General features: G+C 38.8%; 1 protein-coding gene across 1 annotated transcript in view; it reads left to right on the top strand.

Moving 5' to 3' along the window:
• The window catches only part of LOC139710403 (uncharacterized), a 106,016-nt gene that overhangs the window by 17,314 nt on the left and 69,240 nt on the right, over positions 1-19,462 (top strand). Inside the window, exons 4-5 of the mRNA XM_071622318.1 lie at positions 1,101-1,258; positions 5,523-5,611. Of these exons, the coding sequence (XP_071478419.1) occupies positions 1,101-1,258; positions 5,523-5,611 (247 nt within the window). The remainder of the gene's footprint in view (positions 1-1,100; positions 1,259-5,522; positions 5,612-19,462) is intronic.

Genomic DNA, 19,462 nt, shown 5'->3' with positions numbered 1-19,462 from the left:
GAAGGCTGTATTTTGTCCTGTTATGAAACATTAATACTTTGAATGAAAAACAAAACTGATCATTTGGGTATGATATGAGGTGGGAAAGAAATGGAAGTTAAGAAGCCCATTTATTCCGGGGGGAAAAAAAAAGAGCTAATGAGATTGAATATTGAATATCTCTTGATGCAGTACCTTCCTGATAATTACAGTGTATGTAGTGTTTGAAAGCAAATTGATTATTCATTGGTTGTAACCTAAAAAGGATTGTTCATGTTGTATCTGATGATACAGAGGGTCATATGTGAGCAGCTGATGTGTTGTTTTTAAATGCAGTATGTTTGAACTGTTATAACTCTTTTTATTTTTAGATGAGAGTGGATGTTATATGTAGTTTAGGTTTGTAATCCTGATTCTGACCTCAGTTTATTTTATTCAGGTTTCATGATTGCAGCTCTGTGGAGGTGAGATCTGTACTTCGGAAATTATATTTATAATTTGTTTATGATTGTCATATAGTGACATGTCCATATTGTATTAAGGTGAAATATTCATCTCTAATTATGATTCAAATGTTTTACTTTCATTAAGGACTATTGGTAGGGGAATGGTATGTATTGACACACTTGATATTTATTTTATAAGGAAAGTATCTACTAACATGTTATATGCATAGGGCTCTAGAGTTTGTGTTGAAGCTTTTATCACTTTTTATAGAATTGTTGAATTTGATGGTTGGTATGAGTGTGATGTATGAATGTGGAGGTATGGAAGTGTTATGTTGTTAATAGCATTTTTGCTCTATTGTAATCAGTAGTTACTGATCTACACTATGCTTGCTGTCTTATGATACATTGTGATGCAGTTTATATGTTAACTACCATTGCCATACTTGTTTACTACCGTAAGAGGATCCTCACTATATTCTTTTGATAATCTCTGCTTTTGTTGCAGACAACTTTGTTAGAGTTGACGAGGACGTGTTCCAGGCGAGAACGTCACTAATCAATTTTTCTCTCCCTCATTTGCTGTGGCATTTCTCTTCCCTCCTTTGCTCTCTCGAAACAGGTTTGAAAGTTCTCAAACATTCCACTCCCTCCTCCCTCCTGTTTGCATTCAAGGTACGCCAGAGTTCATGGCGCCCGAAATGTACGAGGAGCACTACGATGAAGCGGTGGATGTGTATGCCTTTGGCATGTGTATGCTGGAGATGGCCACGTCGGAATACCCCTACATAGAGTGCTCCAATGCCGCCCAGATCTATCGGCGAGTTACATCGGTAAGAGTTACAGAGAGCAACCATACTATTACCTTTGCTATGCCTGTGTGAAATGTTTGTCTGTGCATTGTTATGAAAAATAATCATCATGTCTAACTCTATAAATTATGAAATTATCTAATACTGTAACAGCTGTGAGTGTTGATAAATGTTATGAAGGGGGCATATGTGGTGCAGATGAATCTGTTGAGTCTCATTTTCGACAGAGCAAGACAGTGTTTCCTTTGTAGACTAGTGGCGGAATGAATTGAGAGAACATCAACCTTCCTGCATAAGCCTCACCTACAAATCATCATGTTGGAGGGAGGGGGTCCTCGAACAGAAATAGCCTCTGTAAAACTTCAGAGGGTGACTCACCCTTCTATTTATGTATGGCCTCCTCTATGAGAGAAATAAGATATATTTAACTCAAGACCGCTGGGGGAGGCATAGCGAGAAAGGAGAAGGCATTGCAAAAGTTCTCCTTTTTGTTTGCCAATTGAGGCAAACCAGGGCCCCCATCTGATCAAGGCCTTCACAACAAATGCCACCTGCAGTAGTTGCAGTTGCCATGGCAGCAAAGAGGTGTCGACCAATCAGCTCAAAGCAGTAGCACTTGCAACGTGCAGTCATTGCAAATATTATGCAGTGGGATTTAGTGGGCAATGCAGGCTGATAATATTTCAATTTTTTATTCAAATGCCAATTGTAAATGTACTGAAAAAAAATGAGAGGACGCAGAAGAGGATTAAAGGATACTGCCTGAAATAGAACAAATGTAGTTTCACTCGTCAAGAATGGCTGTAAGAGTGTACGGGGTATGTGTATGTGCGTGTGTGCATGTGTGTGTGTGTGTGTGTGTGTAGGAATATTGTGTGTTGAATCATCTCCATTTGTTGTTCTGGAGGTATGTGGATGTAGGTTTGTGTGCCTCATCATTGCCGCAGAGATTTCATCAACTGTCACATCATCATGCCGGGTTCCGGCTGCGGTCTTGGGTCTGTCTGGTCACAGGAAGTTGGATTAAGAGCCTTGTTGTAATAGACTTTTTTTATGACAAGGGCTCTGTTCCTGTTCAACGTGAACTCTATTGCTGACAGCTACTGTGATCGGCTCAAATTTCTTTTCTTGACCGTTGTTTGACTGAGTCTGTGTGTGTGTGACTGAATCTCCAAACATGCCCTAACAAAGGGCAGAGGAGATGGCTTCGGTCTCATTGCTCTTGTGAAATTGTTTTGATTTTAGTGAAATATATACAAACCCTGTTGTACCAGTGGGATGGGATGAGTATATGACATCACAACTCACCTGTCATGCCAATGGGAAATTGCGTAAACTGTCTATTGTGTACATGTATTCTTGAGTATGATTGTGTTTGTGTGTGTGTGTGTGTGTGTGTGTGTGTGTATGTGGGCAGATATGTGGATACAAGTGTATGCTTGCTCACACGTGTAAACGCCCTTCCTTTCTTCGAAATTTACTCATACACTACTGTGTAGATGATTTTTACACGGGGAGTTATGCCAACAAGACAAGTCATTCCCTCAGCAGGTGCATAACATATGACGTCTTCTGTCTAAATAACGCATCATGAGCCCCAATTGTGCTGCTTTGTAGAATCCTTAACACTTTGTGTGTGGGCTCCGTGTGTGTGTGTGTGGGGGGGGGGGAATGGATCGGCAGTTCTTTAGAAGCAATGACTTGTGTATCTCTCATACTCCCTTCATAAAACTCTCAGATTTTTATGTCATTATAGTTTAGAAGTTGGATATCTGGCATGTTCTTAGTTTGCTTTATATTTACAGAGGTTGTATGCATTGGAGGTTCAAGATAGTAGAAAACAAGTTACTTGTTGTTATTTGTATGTGTCAGTTAGAGGATGACATGCTCTGATCTTGCAATTAAAATGACACGCAGGACAAGGATATGTGATGATGTCTGGGGTTTTGTTTGTTTTTTGTTTTTCATTTTTTTGTTGGGAGGAGAGGATTCTGCAAAGATTGAGACTGAAATTATTACAAGTATTCATCCCATGACATATAACTTGCTATAAATGATGATATGATCAGCTCACTCATTTTCATATTCATATCAAATATTTGAGAATTGTTTTGCAAAAAGTAGCAAAACTTCACAATTTGATAACTTCCCTAAGTTGTATTCAATTCTGATCAAATTCCAAATTTTTATTCAATTCTGATCAAATTCCCACTGTTTTGCTTACCGAAAATAAGTCTTTCTTTTTAGACTAATTTTTAACAGGTCTGGCATTTCCCGTTACGTAGCCAGAAAGAAATGAGTGTTTGTTGCACAGTGCATGATTCTTGTCTCTGAGCAATGGCCAGGATGCTATCAATCATCGACATACCAGCCTGAGAAGATTTGTTTGTATTCACCCTTCCTTTTATGTATGATGCTACTCATGACTAGTGAAAGTAGAATTTATTCATGTTTTGTTTATTTGTTTGTTTGTTTGTTTGATTTAAAGAAATTAATCTTCTTGTAACAATGTCAATTGTGTGTGTAAGGATGGGGGAACATATTGACATTAAAAGTCTACCCGGTATTCAGAATTTACTGGCCGTGAATATTTTCAGTTTCCTTCGTGAAATTATGAAGTACAGTGAAACCAGTAAAGCTATCTATGAGTACATTCAAGCATTATAATGTAAAACACAATAGAAGTTGTTTTAATTGTTACCCTGTGCAGGCTTTTCAATTTAATTTCTGCAAACAGCCTTGAGATCAGTCAGTGTATAAATAGTAACTACAATGTATGTATCATATTGTTTTATAACCTCTTCATATCCCGTACCCAACTTCATGTTGTACATTTTATTAAGTGCAGTAAAAAAATGATGACATTGCTAAGAAATGGAGGCTGACAAATTAAAGGGCTATCTGCATTTAGGAATGAAATGAGAGGCTGAATTTGCGGATAGGGGTACAGATGTAATGAAAGAATCCAGACTATACCAGTGTTTGGCAAGTCTGTGCGTAGGGACAGGCTAATAGTGAATGCTTTGAAGGAAGGAAAAGGTTAAGGGGGAAGGGGTTGGAATGGCAAATGTGAGTGCGATGGTCAGTTGTGGAAACCTGGGACTTGAGGGAGGCAGCCTGTCTGCTCACATTTCCTCCTGGATCTAATAAACTGAAATTGAACGGCATACCATGGAAGGGTTGTCATTGGCTCTGCCCTGAGACTGCAGACACTAATCTAATTGTCTGGTGTGCTTCAATGCATTTGTAATGCATTTCTAACCAGTTATTCTTAGCAAGTGATGACTGTTCCACATGAATTATTTCATTGTGAGAATCTGTCTCATACCCGTTCAAGCACTATCAGGAATTACAACCATAGGTGCGTCTTCTCTCGCTCGTGGTGTCTGAATTCCTGTGCATATAATTATTCTAAATATATGCATTGGCTTTCACTAGTGCAAAGAGTAATCAATGTGTTGTTAATAACATGTTTAGATGCAAGGTAGATAAACATTTCAATGCGGCAAAATTTATGTCTGTGAGCTATTATATGGTTTGCTGTTTTATCTTGTTCAAATGTTATTAACAATGATGTTTCCTGTTCAGTGAAACAATGCAGCACATCCTGGCATGGGGAAAGGTGTTGATGTGATTGTTGGCTTTGCTGTTGTTACATTCGGAATAAGACATTTTCTTGTCCCAAATTATTGTTTTACTCTATGCAATCATGACGGAACATTTAGAATGATTAGTAATGCCTGTATGATATAGTGTAATGATATATGCTGTGAATGCAATAACACATAATCTTGTATGATACCTGAAAGTGCAAGAAATTTGCAGCCTTGAAGGTGCACTCAATAGAATAACTGTGCATATTCTTTGATAGCCTACGTTTGTCATGAGACAAGGACTGCTGTATGTCATCAAGGCATTACTGTGAAACCAAACAGATAGTCAAGTGCTTGGTGTGAGTGGAAGATTGGCATCCTAAGGACCTACTGTCATGTAGTGTGTATGTGTGTGTGTGTGTGTGTGTGTGTGTGTGTGTGTGTGTGTGTGTGACCCCTGGAGCAGATTATGACTCGGGTTTACAGAGAGAAAGCAAAGATGAAAGAGAAAAACAACTTCACGCTTCTTTCCAATCGGGATGAAAATGATAATTACTAGTTCCTTGGGGACAGAAATTGATATTTAAGAAATGAGCAAACAAGATATGTCTTGTCTGCATTTGAGGAAGTGTTGAATATAGGAGTGACCCTGCTCATTTGTATGTTTTCTTCTCTTTTCATGTTACCATCAGGGAGTAAAGCCTGCCAGCTTTGACAAAGTCACCGACCCAAAGGTTAAAGAAATCATCGACGGTTGTACCAAAAGAAACAAAGAAGAGAGGTATGTTTCATTGATTAAATGTGCAAGTTCTTATAGGAATGATGAGAAGATGATCCAGTTATGTCTTGCTGGTATAATAAGTTGATATCTGCTCCACTCTTCCCTCTTTGTTTGTTTGTTTGTTTTTTTTTTCAAAGGCAGTTCATTCATTCATAGTGTTAACCCACATGAGCAGGTTCTTGTGCTTCTACAGCCAAGATGTCAGAGTCCAGAATGCAGGTCTTTAGCTCGTGTGGTTTGTACATTCTGAAAGAGAGTGTTATCTCACTCCATTACATGGTAAATCCAATTTGCCAGTTTGCTGTAATCCTGTCCAGTTCTGGCTGGCTAGTTCAACTTCCTACTGGCTGTTATCTTTCTCTCATAACCTAAGATGCCCTTTAAAAGAATCCATGTGCACACCTGTACCCTGGCCTCTGTGTGCCCTGCTCTCCTCTTGTACTTTGGCTTCTGCTCACCACACTTTATGCGTGGATCTGGAATTACAGGTTGTGACAAAGAAAATTTGCTGAATCTTGCTCCTCGCGAGCGAAAGATTGCAGAGGTAGGACGTTGCCTCATTCAAGTTAATTATCAATATCATGTGGTGTGAAATGCTTGACCTTTATCTGATAAAGGTGTGTGATAAAACGGTGTAGGAATTCATTGAAGTGCAGTGCCACACATGGGTACCGTCTCTTGTCTTGGTAAGACATCCACTGTGGTTTAGATTAGAGATTTTATTGCAGGGATAAAATCTGAACTTGTACCATGTCATCATAGGGAAATTTCCTCTCATAAAACAGCATTGAGTAAACCAGATTTGAATTTACGGGATGCTAAATTGCCTCAATATGTCAGTGTACTTTCTACATTTCAAGGGCATACACGTGAACACAAAGTCACGCATCTAGAGTATTTTGCATTTATAGCATTAATACGGCAGTACCTGAAAAAGAAACGTTTTGAGAAAGCAGGTAGCAGTTTAAAAGGAAGAAAAATTAATGGTTCTTTTGTCCTTTATCAGTGTCATTTCTTACTGCATCCATTTGTGCTAATGTGTTTAACTTGATTGGATGATTAATGAGGGGTTTTGTGCTGAAAATGATCTTGGATTTCGTTTCAGAAGTTGTACGGGGCCTGCTTGAAATATCTGTTGTGCTGAGCTAGGGACACACACATTTACACGCAGGTTGCGTACACGGGATTGCATCCGTTATTTTTGCACTGACTAGCTGTGGAGCCAGCTTGTTTGTATTTGTGGTCTGTAATGGAAATGGGTACACTTGACCTTCCTGCAAAAAAAAAATGCTTCTACTTAATAGATTGGCTTTGGTAGTGTGATCCCCCTTCAGGTACCCAATCAATCATTTTTTTTTAAAATTACTTTTTTGAAAGGAGCATTTCAAATGCCGGATCAGTAGAACACAGAGTAGACATAATCTTCTCCCTCTGCTCTTCATTGCAGCAGTCGCTCTTTATTTAGAAAGTTAACCGAGATAATGTGAATGCTTTTTGCACATGATTTCCTGATATGAGGGAAGTGTAGTGGAAGTCAAAGAATGTGCTATTCTGATCACTCTTGTGAGTTTGAGGAAATTTCTGTGCAAGACTCGCATTGATTTTGCATTAAGCCTGTGGTTCCGCACAATGATGACCACTCAGAACTACATTCAACTGCCATATATTTTTCTTCACACTTCTAGTGTGGACACTGTAAACCTGCAATGTGTTTCAATTTTTAAGTTTCATTTCATCACAAGAAATGAAAAAGTACAGAGTGTACACTGTAGTCTAAGGCTTGAAGACACTGTTTCACTTTATAGTTGCACACATTGTAGTTGCTCAACTTTAAAAATGGTTGGACTGAAATTGCTAAACTGAACTGTATAATGGCTAATGGTATTCAATTTGATGAAGAAACATTAAAGAATACAACAGTTTTTATATGCTGATGCTATCAAACTGTCTATAAAAAAAAAAATCCCACTGTGTAAGTAGACCGTGTAAGAAGAAATTGAGTACGGTAAATCTGATTGCTCACAGGTTTTTACTTTTTGAAGCAATCAACATTCAGATTTTAGCCCCAGGTTTTTTTTTTTTTTTATTGCTTTGCTTCCGTACTGTAGCAGAGACTGTGGTTGCCCATAAACCTAACCCCTAATCTTTCAAAACGGAAACGTTATTAAACAAGGCATTTCATCACATGCCATCTCACCAAGCCAGAAGATTTGAATTTAACCAGTTGCATGGACTGTACTGTCCTGCATGCCATGTGTCTAGTGCAATCATCCCAGAGCTTGTTGCGTCTCCCCCTCAAGTCCCCTTGCGTTTTGGTTTGCTCTGTGCTGTTGTTGCTGCGCTCATTTCCCCCCAATCTATGCCTTGTGTAGTTTCCTCTTCCCCTGCCCCCCTCCATTGCCTCGGGTTTGTTCAGAGTATTGGAAGCCAGCCAGGATTGTTCAATCAATAGCTGCACATGATACCTGTGGTGGCGCTAATGACTACACTGACTGTCACTGTTTGCTGATTGAGCGTGTTAATCTCCACATAGCGTCCTTTGTTCAGAATGCGGGTTATGTTCATGATAACCATGATACGCCTTCTTTCCTCTTACATCATCTGTAGCAGTAGGCTGAAGATGTGAGATGAAGGCATCATCTGCCGTAAACCAGTGTCCGTACGCTAGATTTGAACAGTAGCCCCCAGCCTGTAGTGCTGGAATACGCCTTTCCTATGATCTTCCTGTAGTTAAGACTAGGCTTGTCCCTCGCGCGTATGGTTTGGTAATTAATGCCTTCTGGACACGTCATTAGTCACAATTCACATTGCCTAGAAGCCCGGAGAGACAGTGACACAGGGGATTGCATGTTGCTCTCCATGTAATCATCCTTTGTCACTTCTAATTTGGCCAGCATCAGAAATGAAAGTTAGATGTGTTCTTCAGACCAGAGAAGCCTTCTGTTTTTGTTTTTTTAATGTTTTGTTTCCCCCAGTGAGTCGGCAATGTGCAAGTATACAGTAGGACTAATTTCTGGCGTGAGTTGCAGGCTCCTAGATCTAGTGGTTCTGGAATGTGGTGTACATGCCACCTCTTATGAAGAGAAATATGTTGTTATACATACTAGCATAGAATTTTATTCCATTATTGATAACAAAGAATCCCTCAACAAACATATGGGAAGCATCCATGCACTGTTAAATCAAGCATCACCATATCACTACATACTAATTTTTACTTTGATGTCTAATCTTATATTTGGTTGCATAATTACCATATTGCTTACAATTTGAAGCAAGGTGTCAGAGACTGTAAAGAATAACATAAGAAATTTAAATTTAAGAAGTGTATGCAAAGATTTTTTTTTTTTTGGTTAATATTTTTTTAAACGATCATTTGAATTGTGTAGACTGTGTGGATTAATGCATTTTGTTCTTATAGATATCATTGTGCAAAATATACCATACAGTGTGTAGCCATAATTATATGGCATACTGGCTGTGCTAAGAAAAAAAACATCACCCCAAACAAAACAGCAAAATCATCCAGGTAAACACAACCCAGATATCTTCCCCTCAGTTACAAGGTGGTCGTCACCATTTCCAAATTTCATTTGCATGGAATGGGAGAACGCAATTTACAGTACTGGAAAACACCCTTTTCTAACGTTATCCACATTAAAGTTTCACAGCTGATTAGACATGGAATGTGTACACAGCATGTTTCAGTGGCTTACTGAAAAAAAAAAAGAAGCAAAACAACCTTTGTATGTGCATGTGTCAGAAGTATTTGGCTGAGTCACAAGTCTGAATGCATCACTGATTTTAAAGGCAGTTGATCGTACATGCTCACGCTTGCAGTACCGATTGTTTACAATGCTGTTTGTACTGCAAAGATAGCCCTAGTTCCTCCTAACAGCAGAGTACAGTGACAACAGCAGAAAAGTAGCAAGAACTGAAGAGAAGCAAACAAGGCAGTTGTAAGGGTCATTGTTGTACAAGAAGTGGAACATTATCTTGATTTCATATCAAATCCAGTATTCCAAGCTTGCCAAGGAGTAGATAGTTTTTCATATAATATGCCCCTGCAGAAATTGGATCTTTTCAGTGTTGTAGGCTCTTGGACAAATAATTTGTTGCTATTCATCAGTAAAATTGACAATCATAATTTGAATAATGTGCTTCCACATAGAATCAAATGTGATTCACATTATAATAATGTATATGATATACATATCTTATCAGGAGTGGCAGTAGCAGGATGATGTTGATGACTCACATGATGATGATAACGATGATGATTGTTGTTATTATCAGCATAATTGTTGTTTAATGAATTAACCTTGTCCATAAAACGATGCGGATGGTGACTTCAAGTTGATTGGTAGGGTTGAGTCACAGTGGATTTCTTCTGTGTCTCCGTAAATCATGCTTGTTTGTCGTAGCTTGCTTGTGAAATGGTACAGGGAAAAAAAAAAATGTACTGACACTGGAACTAAATCTGACCGTGGACTAAATCTAAACTGCTTTTGGGAAATGCACAATTTTAGACCATGGACTAGATGATGTCAAATGATGCATTTAATCCATGGACTAAATCCAGGGGATGTTTTCGAATTTGGGCCAAAAATCTCTGATTGCATGCATGTAACTGGCTGAAACAAGTTGTACATTAGCTTTCTCAGTGCACTGTCATGCAAGTCAGGATGCATTTTTCCTGAAAATGAAATGATCACAAATTGTATATAGAAATTAACAAGTTGAGTAGGGAAGATGGTATATTTTGGATGATTTATGATAATTATATGAATGTAGGCTTGGTTGCATGTCAACTTGTGTGTCTTGATTATTATTATTATTATTTTTTTTTTTAGAAAGAAGAGACAACGCCACACGAATTTGACAGGAACAGGATAGGGACAAGAAGCTGTAGAGTGATAACTTTTCTGACAGCTCAGTATCATGCCCCAGATGCATTCATATAATCAAGCCAAATACATGCGAAAATGAGATTGTGGTATCAACTTAGTTTGTGTGCTAGTTCGTTTATGGTTGAATGTTGAAGTGAATGTTGGGACCTGGGGGTTTCAGCTTGCGGTCGCTGTAATCCTTGGTGGAATTATCATTGAAAGGAAGCAATGATTATCTCCTGACTTCTCTTCCCTCATGATGCCGAACTGCAATGTGTTTCCCCCGCGACTCTTTGATCCTGATAAACATGACACCATTGTACTTTTCGTTGAAGGAGAAGAGAGATATTGCTTGTTCGCCAGGAACTAGCTGATTAGTGCATTAGCAGGTTTAGACAGAATTGAGATAACATTACTATGTATTCATGCGACAGAAAGCAAGTTGGATTGTTTGCATGGCTTACAGGAAAACTAATTGATACTGTCTAGCCGTATTAATCTCCACTTGATATGAGAGCAAGATGTGCCAACAGTAGCATACAAAAACTTATATGCTACCTAATATTTGAACAAATGCAAAGTTATCTTACAGGGTAACTATATCTATCATCTCATGATAATAATTCAGACTATCTAATAAGTTTCTGTAGAATAATACTATTCATTAGATGGCTGTTATTCATTTTGGAGGGTGAATTTTTTCTGCCCAGCACAAACATCGCAAGAGCCAGCTAATTCTTGGTACTGTAAAAGTGGATAGTATCGTGAAAATAATTTTTTGCACTCTGCTGAGTAAGATGAATTTCTTGTGTTTTCAATTCTGCGGAATCAAGACATCGCATTGTGGCACATAATGCAAGCAAAAGTATTTGCATGCTTTCATTTTCCCGCTGGTTTTCTGGCCACACGAAATGCACAAAAATTTTGACAGTGCAAAAATGTCAACTTTTACTGTATTTGGCTTCTACTATGATCGTTAGCATTAGTTATAATGGCCATGGTCACACTATGTGAAACAACTAGTAGATTACTTCCTGATAACTTCCAGAAGTTTGAGCACGCTGTCACACAACAGACACAGTGAAAGGAAACTACCCCTACTTTTGGTCTCTTGCAGGAAAACAAATTACAAACACGCATCAGCATACTTAAGAATGCACGATGTGCATAAACAACATGAATGGATCTATTAGTACGTCACAAACTTCTCGGAAGTTTCAGCCATTCCCGGTCACACGCCACAAAACTACCGCTATACATAGTGTTGCGAGAAGTGAGAAACTTCCCAAGTGCATGCAAGAAGTTTTGCAGGAAGTTTCGCAGGTATCTATCTTCTCAAGAGGTTTGCGGTCACACTTCCCAAACTATATGAAGCAAAATACCGGGAAGTGAAACTATGCATACAGGTAGTTTCACGCAGTGTGACTGCGCCTAATGAGGCTATTTTGAACTGGGTTTGGAATGACAATTGAATTGGTCTGCACAATTTGCAAGTCCACTTTGCAGTTCCTTTTTCTCTTCTTGAAAGCAATGCTGACGTGTGATTTGGGTGACAATGGTGTCTGACACAAGATTAAGGATGTAGATTGCAACTTCTTAGAATTGATAAGGACTTCTCTGACTGGAACACTGTGTTATACTGATGTATGGTAATGACACATACACTGAATTCCACAAGAAGCTTCATTTTCTTTTCTTTATTTTTTATATCTAAAAGCACTAGGATTCATGATTCTAAATCCTGCAAGTGCAATTGTAACCCCCCTAAAAAAATAGAATTTGTCATTTGTGACATATCATTTTATATGATGGCAGAACAAAGATTCTTAATTGTTCTGTTTGTTTTCTCTCTCCTGCAAAGTTATGCCATGCAAAGTGATACATTCTTGTCCAAATTAGGTCTGAGGCCAGGTGTCAGAAGACCAGAGAGCAAAAGTCAAGAAGAACAGTTCCAACAATGCATCGCTTGCTCAGGAGAAAATTCAGTGCAACAAGATAGATAGCTGAAAATTAGTAGAATGAAATCTTTAGAGATAACCAGTGTGTACATGTAGGTTGGCGTACAACGGATATGGTTGCGTACCCTGTGTGTACACTATGAGCACCGTGTAAATTGCATCATATTTATATGCAATTGGTGTACCTTCAAGTAGCATTGCAGTATATCATAGGAGGCGTCGGGTTGCATGTGGTATGTATACAAATGTCTGGTGCTTGCATACGTTTGTGTACAATTGCTAACTGTGTGTGAGCAAGTGCTGATCAAAAATGCAATGAATTATTACAAACAGTAAGAATCATGTATATGTAGCCCTTTGCTGCTACATGTATATAAACTTAGTTTTCTGTTTCTGAATCCCCTCCTGTTTGCCTGCAGAAAACTGCAAGCTTATTGCATCCTGTGCTCTACATAAAAAAATATGTGAAAAAAATTAAACATGTTTAATTTTTCTGTGTCCATCTTCCGCACCCCTTTGTATCCCTCACCATATTGCCTTGTAGGCCAAGCATAGGCACAACTTCGAGCAGCCTAAGCAATGTGTATTTGGTATGCCGCACTATGTAACTCTATAAAGGACCTGTATGAACGCCCCTTAAGTCCATGAAAAAGAGATGAACCACAATGTAATCCTTAGCTGGAGCTGTAAACATTAGTGCTTTATGTAGTGAGGCCAGGGCTTGCCAGCTAGCTGACAGAGTATTCATGTTCCGGACTTTATACTGACAATATATCCCTTCAGGATTATGACATTTACCCATCCTATTTATGTGGGGCATCAATGCAGTTTTACAAAAATGTGGGTAGATTTGCATGCAACTTCCTCAAAATGTGATGGTATGATGAATATGCCAAAGCAACCATGTTGCAGCAGTTCCTATCCTACCATTACCTTCGTACACATCATATTCTATTCTTAAATCGGTATATTTTAGGGCATTAAGTTCACTGCTATCATGCATGTGTCTCAGTTGCGCTGAAATATCCAAAAATGTATTGCAGTGGTTTGTATTTAATCCTGGCAAGAGATCAAGTTCAATAATTTGCTTGATTGGTCATGAATGCTATAATTACGTAGTAAGCTCTCTCAAATAAACTTGCTACAGGTATGTCATTCTTCTATTTTAAATGTTGGCCCGACTCCTCTTACTGTTAAAGGTTACGCACACTACAACATATATCACTCAATATCATGTATAATTTTCCACTCCCTTACAAAAACACACAAGAAAACCTGAAAACAAACTTGAAAGTAAATAGACAGAAGGACAAAAGAAATGGACATTTTGATGCAAATAAATGATAGAGGAGAAAGGGGGGGGGGGGAGGGAGAGAAGGAGGGAGGGGTAGGAGCATCCATACACTAATGTACATGTATTATGATTTAGAGCTGAAATGATAACGCACAAGTTGTGCACACAAAACAGTTCTCAGTGTTCGATGCCTCCAGTCTGTTTATGCATGAGTATGCTTATCGCAGCTGCAAGCTTTATCCTCTGATCTCTTCCACAAATCTCTCTCAGTCATTATTATAATTGGCATTGTACATGATATTTTGAGTTTGTTGCTTTTCTTTTTTCCTTTTAAATTATGTCAGGATAAGCTACAGTACAGCTGTGTATATTTTTGGGGTTTAGAAACAGCACAAACATTTACATACAATGTATAGCAGCTCAGCATTTAGACTGAATGAGTTATCATTTCAATCTGTGTCTTTGACTTTGCGTGAAATGAGGAAGTGTATATTAAGCCGGGGATTGCTATGAAAAAGAATGTCAGAAAGGATTTTTCAGAGCAAGATATCTCTCCATAGCTGTGTTCAGACGAGGGCAGTTTTGGTCGAAGTAACTTCGGAGGAAGGGTCGGAGGAAGCTTGGTCGGAGTAACTTCGGAGGAAAGGTCGGAGTAGTGCCCGTCTGAACAAGGTCATGGTAACTTCCTCCGGTCGGAGAAACTTACCACGACCTCTTCCTCCGACCAAGATACTCCTGAGTTTTCTCAGGAGTATCTCGCTACCACGACTAGCCGGTCGGAGTAAATTGCCCATGCGGACAAGTCGTCGGGAGTATCTATGACCTTACAAACCGTATACGACCTACGTAAAACTTCCTGACTCAAATGCGAGTACACATGCACGTGCAGTACCATTCTAACCTAGTCGATCGCGACGGAGAAGCTAGCGCTCAGAAATTCTCATCAACAAGAATGGAGAAAATAAATGTTGTTGGTAAGTAACAATGGTATGGTTGACGTGCGCGGCGCTACCACTCCCGGAAGTTACACCGACCCTCCACGGTGATCCCCGCGAAGACCGTGGTGAATTGGTCGGAGTTTCTTCCCACGACTGTCGTGTGGACACAGGGTTGTGGTAAGATAAGTATAAATTTGAATTTTAATTGCTGCGCCATAAAATTTTACTCCGACTAGAAATACGTCTGAACATGGCTCATGTTTCCAGTGTTGGGTATCTTCAGGTGCTTGGATCTGGAATGTCAGTTCCAGTTTTCCCTCTCACCTGGGCCTCGTTTCACTTAGCACTCACAGTAACAACCGATGGCTGTTATATAGATTATAACCAATCGGCCGTGAACATTTCCATAATTTTATAGGAACCTCAATCATTTAGATACTACATACAGTGTAAATATATCCTTCTATGCTAAATGAACTCAGAGCTGCTAAAAATAATTTTTATGACGAAACATATATATTTATCAGTCTGCCTTCCTTGTAGGAAAATAAATGTTATTTTCAAGTACTTCAAAAAAAGTTTTGGATAGAGTAGGGCTGGGGCTCCAAGAGAAAAGGCTTGTTGTGGCTTGCAGTGATAGTTCCTGGAAATCTGTAAAATAGATTAAATTTAAATTTCTGTCCGTATTGATTTTTTTTTTTTTTGTATCCTAAGTAGTATACCCCAGTCGCTCGATGAAACTGAGACTGTAAGTCTGTGAAAGTGGAAGGAAATTCAGATCTATTCATGTTTCATAATGGCGACACCCTGATACAGTTTGGGTTTTGTTTCCATTGATATATAAATGAAATGTTTGTTAAGTACCGGTAATGGGGTCGTCAATTTCAAGAGAACCAAGTTTCTGCCGTCTGCAAAATGCAAGTTTCTTGACGCTGATCGAGTACCATTTTTGTTATAATGGCCTATAGATGTGTATGTAACGTTTAGGTTTTACACTTTGACATAGAATTCATTTATAATGGATCCTTGTCAGATTTTTAAAAATAATTTCTTCTTAATATTTGTACCTTGTTACATCAACAGTGATAATGTGTTCCCCCTTCAGGCATGCAAACAGAGAGCATTGGCAACTTTTTCTTTTAACAGCATTATTATGGAAATAACTAGGTTTTAGAGGCATGTGGTAGAGTAGCTGAGGAGTTAACATAGATTTATTCAAGTGTCTGGTTTCAGATGGGAGAAAACTAACAATGCTACTTGAGATGGTTCTGACATGCTCTCCTAGTCCCCTAGTCTCACCACAGTCATATTTGTGGGTCTTCCTGCCAGCGATTCCATGGCAGAGAGTGTAGTGGGTCTTGAAGAGATGTACAATACACTCACCTTTCTTCAGTAGGATGAGCTTGTGTTTCAAATTACAAGCCTAGCAGTGTTTTAGATAATAATAAAAAAAAAAAAAAATGAAAATAGCAAATAAGAGTGACCACCAGTTCTTGAAAGTCCCTTGTGTGGATGTAAGCCTGTTTTGTTGTAGATCTAGGGGAAACTAGGCATTTTGGATGGGATGTGATATACTGATCATCAAATCATACTGAAAGGGTGTCACTTGAAATTGAAATTTAAGTGAACTTGTGGAAAAAAGTAATGAGTACTTTGTCTTTCTTCAGAACAATTGACTTCTCATGGGATGACACCAAATCCATGACCAGTAATGAGCCATGCCTGTTTACCATTTGAAGAGAAGTTCAAAATCTTTCTTCGACAATGAATTATAGCTGCAAGCCTTTTTCTCTCCTCTGAGATGGTGTTCTGTTCACATCGCAACTGTTCTTCACAATATGCAGAGCCACAACATCTGAACTAGAGCTTATGACACCTAGTCAAGTCCCAGGTATTCAAGTTCCCTAAGATTCTCGTGTTAAAATGCTTTAACATGATACAGAATCTGTCCATTTTGATTACCACTGGCACTTGGGAGATGTTTAGCTTTTATCTGTGTATTACCATAATTTTACACATAATGATATCTTTGAAAGGGTTAAGTCTCTTTTTGTGTGTGTGTAAGAAAACATTTTTTTTTTCTTTTTAAAGAAAGCATTGCTTTTCACAATATTAGTAGATTATAGCATCTTATGTATCAATTTAAAGTAAAATGTATCAGTATGGTGCATGATGACGTCAAGGTGCCCCTCACTAACTTTTGCAACTGCATTGCTTTAGTTGTTGATATGATAACAATGAAATTTTAACTTTTATTGCTACTACTTCTATTACTATTATTGTTTCTACTACTTCTAAATGCTGATGATAATACTGATCATGGTTATAATGCTCTTGTGTTTTTGGTTGGGGGTATGAGATACGTCATATGAAAAAAAAAAATGTTCATTGTGTTAGGTTGTGGGCAATTTTATTTCTGTTTTACTGCTTGTCTATATGTGGTTCTTGTCATGTTTTGCTTTAATTTATTATTTACAAATTTGTGTCAACTAATAAATTGCTGGGGGATACAAAGAGTATGACTTTCAGTGTGGTTTGATGCAGTTGTTTAGCCGCTGTGCACATTGTGGTTGCTGGTTAAGGCCAGGGAAGTATTCTCTTCCTGAAGTTGACCCGAGTGACTCAGTCATTACAGTGGTATATGATAATGGAGGAGAATCATGTTTGATATCAGCCCTAATGTGACAACAACAAAAAAAGAAAAGAAAAGGGTGCAGAAAGAATGACTCTAAGTTCAAGTATTCTGCTGATTTTCTTGTATATATTTCCGAAAGTGATCATGGTTGATTACTTGTACCATGCAGAAACAATAAACTGAAATGACGTAATTGACAACAAACTATCCATTCCCCTATTTCTAGTTAGGCCCCCCCCCCCCCCCCCCCCACACACACACACATAAACATCATAATGTGCAACTCCTTCTCCATGTCAGATGTGAGGGTTTTTTGTTATTGTTTTTTTATCAAACCAATCATGGGTGGGGTCATTAGCACTGCGCAAAACTGTGGTTGTGTGGGAGGCTCCTTAGATGTATCAGTATTCAGCAATCATGTCATGTCCTCATTCAAGAAAGGTTTTGTGTGCCAGTCCCCAGTCGATTTGTATTTTTCCAGAAATGAAGTCAGAACCACAACAACAAGAAGCGACTGTTGCGGCTATCCTCTGGGATCGCTGGTTTTGCCTGAAACTCTCTGTCCTGATAAATTTGAGAGGAGCCCCATAAACAAGAATCCATGCCAACATTTCTGCTGCAATTATGCATTATGGCAATGAGAAAAAACATGAAGCCAGGACAGATAGAATGATAGAATGTGTGGGAAAGGGTTAAGGTTAGCTTCACCTTGTGATACATCGTCATCTTCCCTGTGTGGTTAGATGCAGGGAGCTGATAAGTTGTCACTGCCTGTGAACATATATGTAGTCGCAGAGTGTGTTTGATGGTGTCATCTGACCCCCAGGAGTAGTTTAACTCATCACAAGGTCAGCATTGCGTTTTTTTGTTTGTCTTTTTTTAAATAGTCGATGACTGGCTGCACACTTCTGAAGATTACTTTTTGTTTGGTCATAACATCGTTTGTAGGCTGAAAATTCATCATCCATTGAAGCATTCCTAAACTCTGTAAAGAAGTGCTGACAAATTGGCAGATACTTTCAGATGAAATACAACTATTTCTACATAAAAGGGAATATGAAATGACTGTCATGGTGATTGACTGGTCATAGATGAATCCAACTTTGAGGTTGTTTGTTAATGACCCTATTTAATCATAAAGGAATGTATTGGTGATGATTATAATGACTGACTTGGTCCCCAATATCTCAGCCATTAAGTACAAAGCTATACCCTTTTCACTCCTATGTGACCTAGCTTGTATCGTAATCACGAAAATGTAAACAGCGCAAATTAATTGTGCTTTTCAGCCATTGAAAGTGACTTTGTTAACAATCAGGAACTTGCTCTATTAGGAGACCTTTACTAAATCTCCCCTGTGAGTATTACATGGCCATGACTTGGCTGGCACAGACAGACTTTGTTTCGATGTGTGTGCTGGCACAACTTTTCTCCACGGGGCCCCACTTGTAAAACATTCCAGTAGCACGAAACCTAAACAGGAAAGACCCAACTAATTAGGAAATGTCCTAATAAACTGTCTGCAGTAATTTGCATTGATGTCTGTGTGTGTGTGTATGTGTGCATGTGTGTGTGGGGGGGGGGGGGGGGGGGGGGGTGGGGGTTGTATATGAACTAAGGCAACTTGTTTGCACTGGCAGGCAGTGCCAATGAACCAAATCTATTTTTCCCCTCTCTGTACTACCCCATCTTACTTAGCCTTCCTGTCCAGCTTCTACCAGAATTTCCGTCAAGGGATATTGCTCCCAAATAGGCGCTGAAAGCCAGCAGTTCTCTTCCTGTCAAAAATCAGAGCGTGTATTGCAGCAAGAGTGTCTTGTTTGCCAAGAATAGTCTCCTGTAGGGAAGGGGCCGAGTCATTGTCTCACAGGCTGCCATCATCAAAACAAAGCATGAGAAGGACCCCTCCCCCCCAAAAAAAAACAAAACAAAACAAAACAAATAAGAAAACTAGTCATATACCCACATGAAGGTGCCACATGTTTTCATGTTTTGCTGCTTGCATTTGTTGTTGTTTTTTATTTCTATTGCTGGTAGGGAAGTACAAAGCCCTGAGAATAGGAATTTGATAAATACAAGAGCATGTAGTGATAAAACAATGATAATGGACCATGAAAGTTTATGGAAATGAAAGGGA

The sequence above is a fragment of the Diadema antillarum genome, unplaced genomic scaffold, assembly GCF_040938485.1.
Source record: "Diadema antillarum isolate AM-2024a unplaced genomic scaffold, OU_Dant_1.0 seq00001529_RagTag, whole genome shotgun sequence".
NCBI classification, from domain to species: Eukaryota; Metazoa; Echinodermata; class Echinoidea; order Diadematoida; family Diadematidae; genus Diadema; species Diadema antillarum.
Note: the sequence above shows the minus strand (reverse complement) of the source record. Positions and strands in the feature narration are given on the sequence as shown.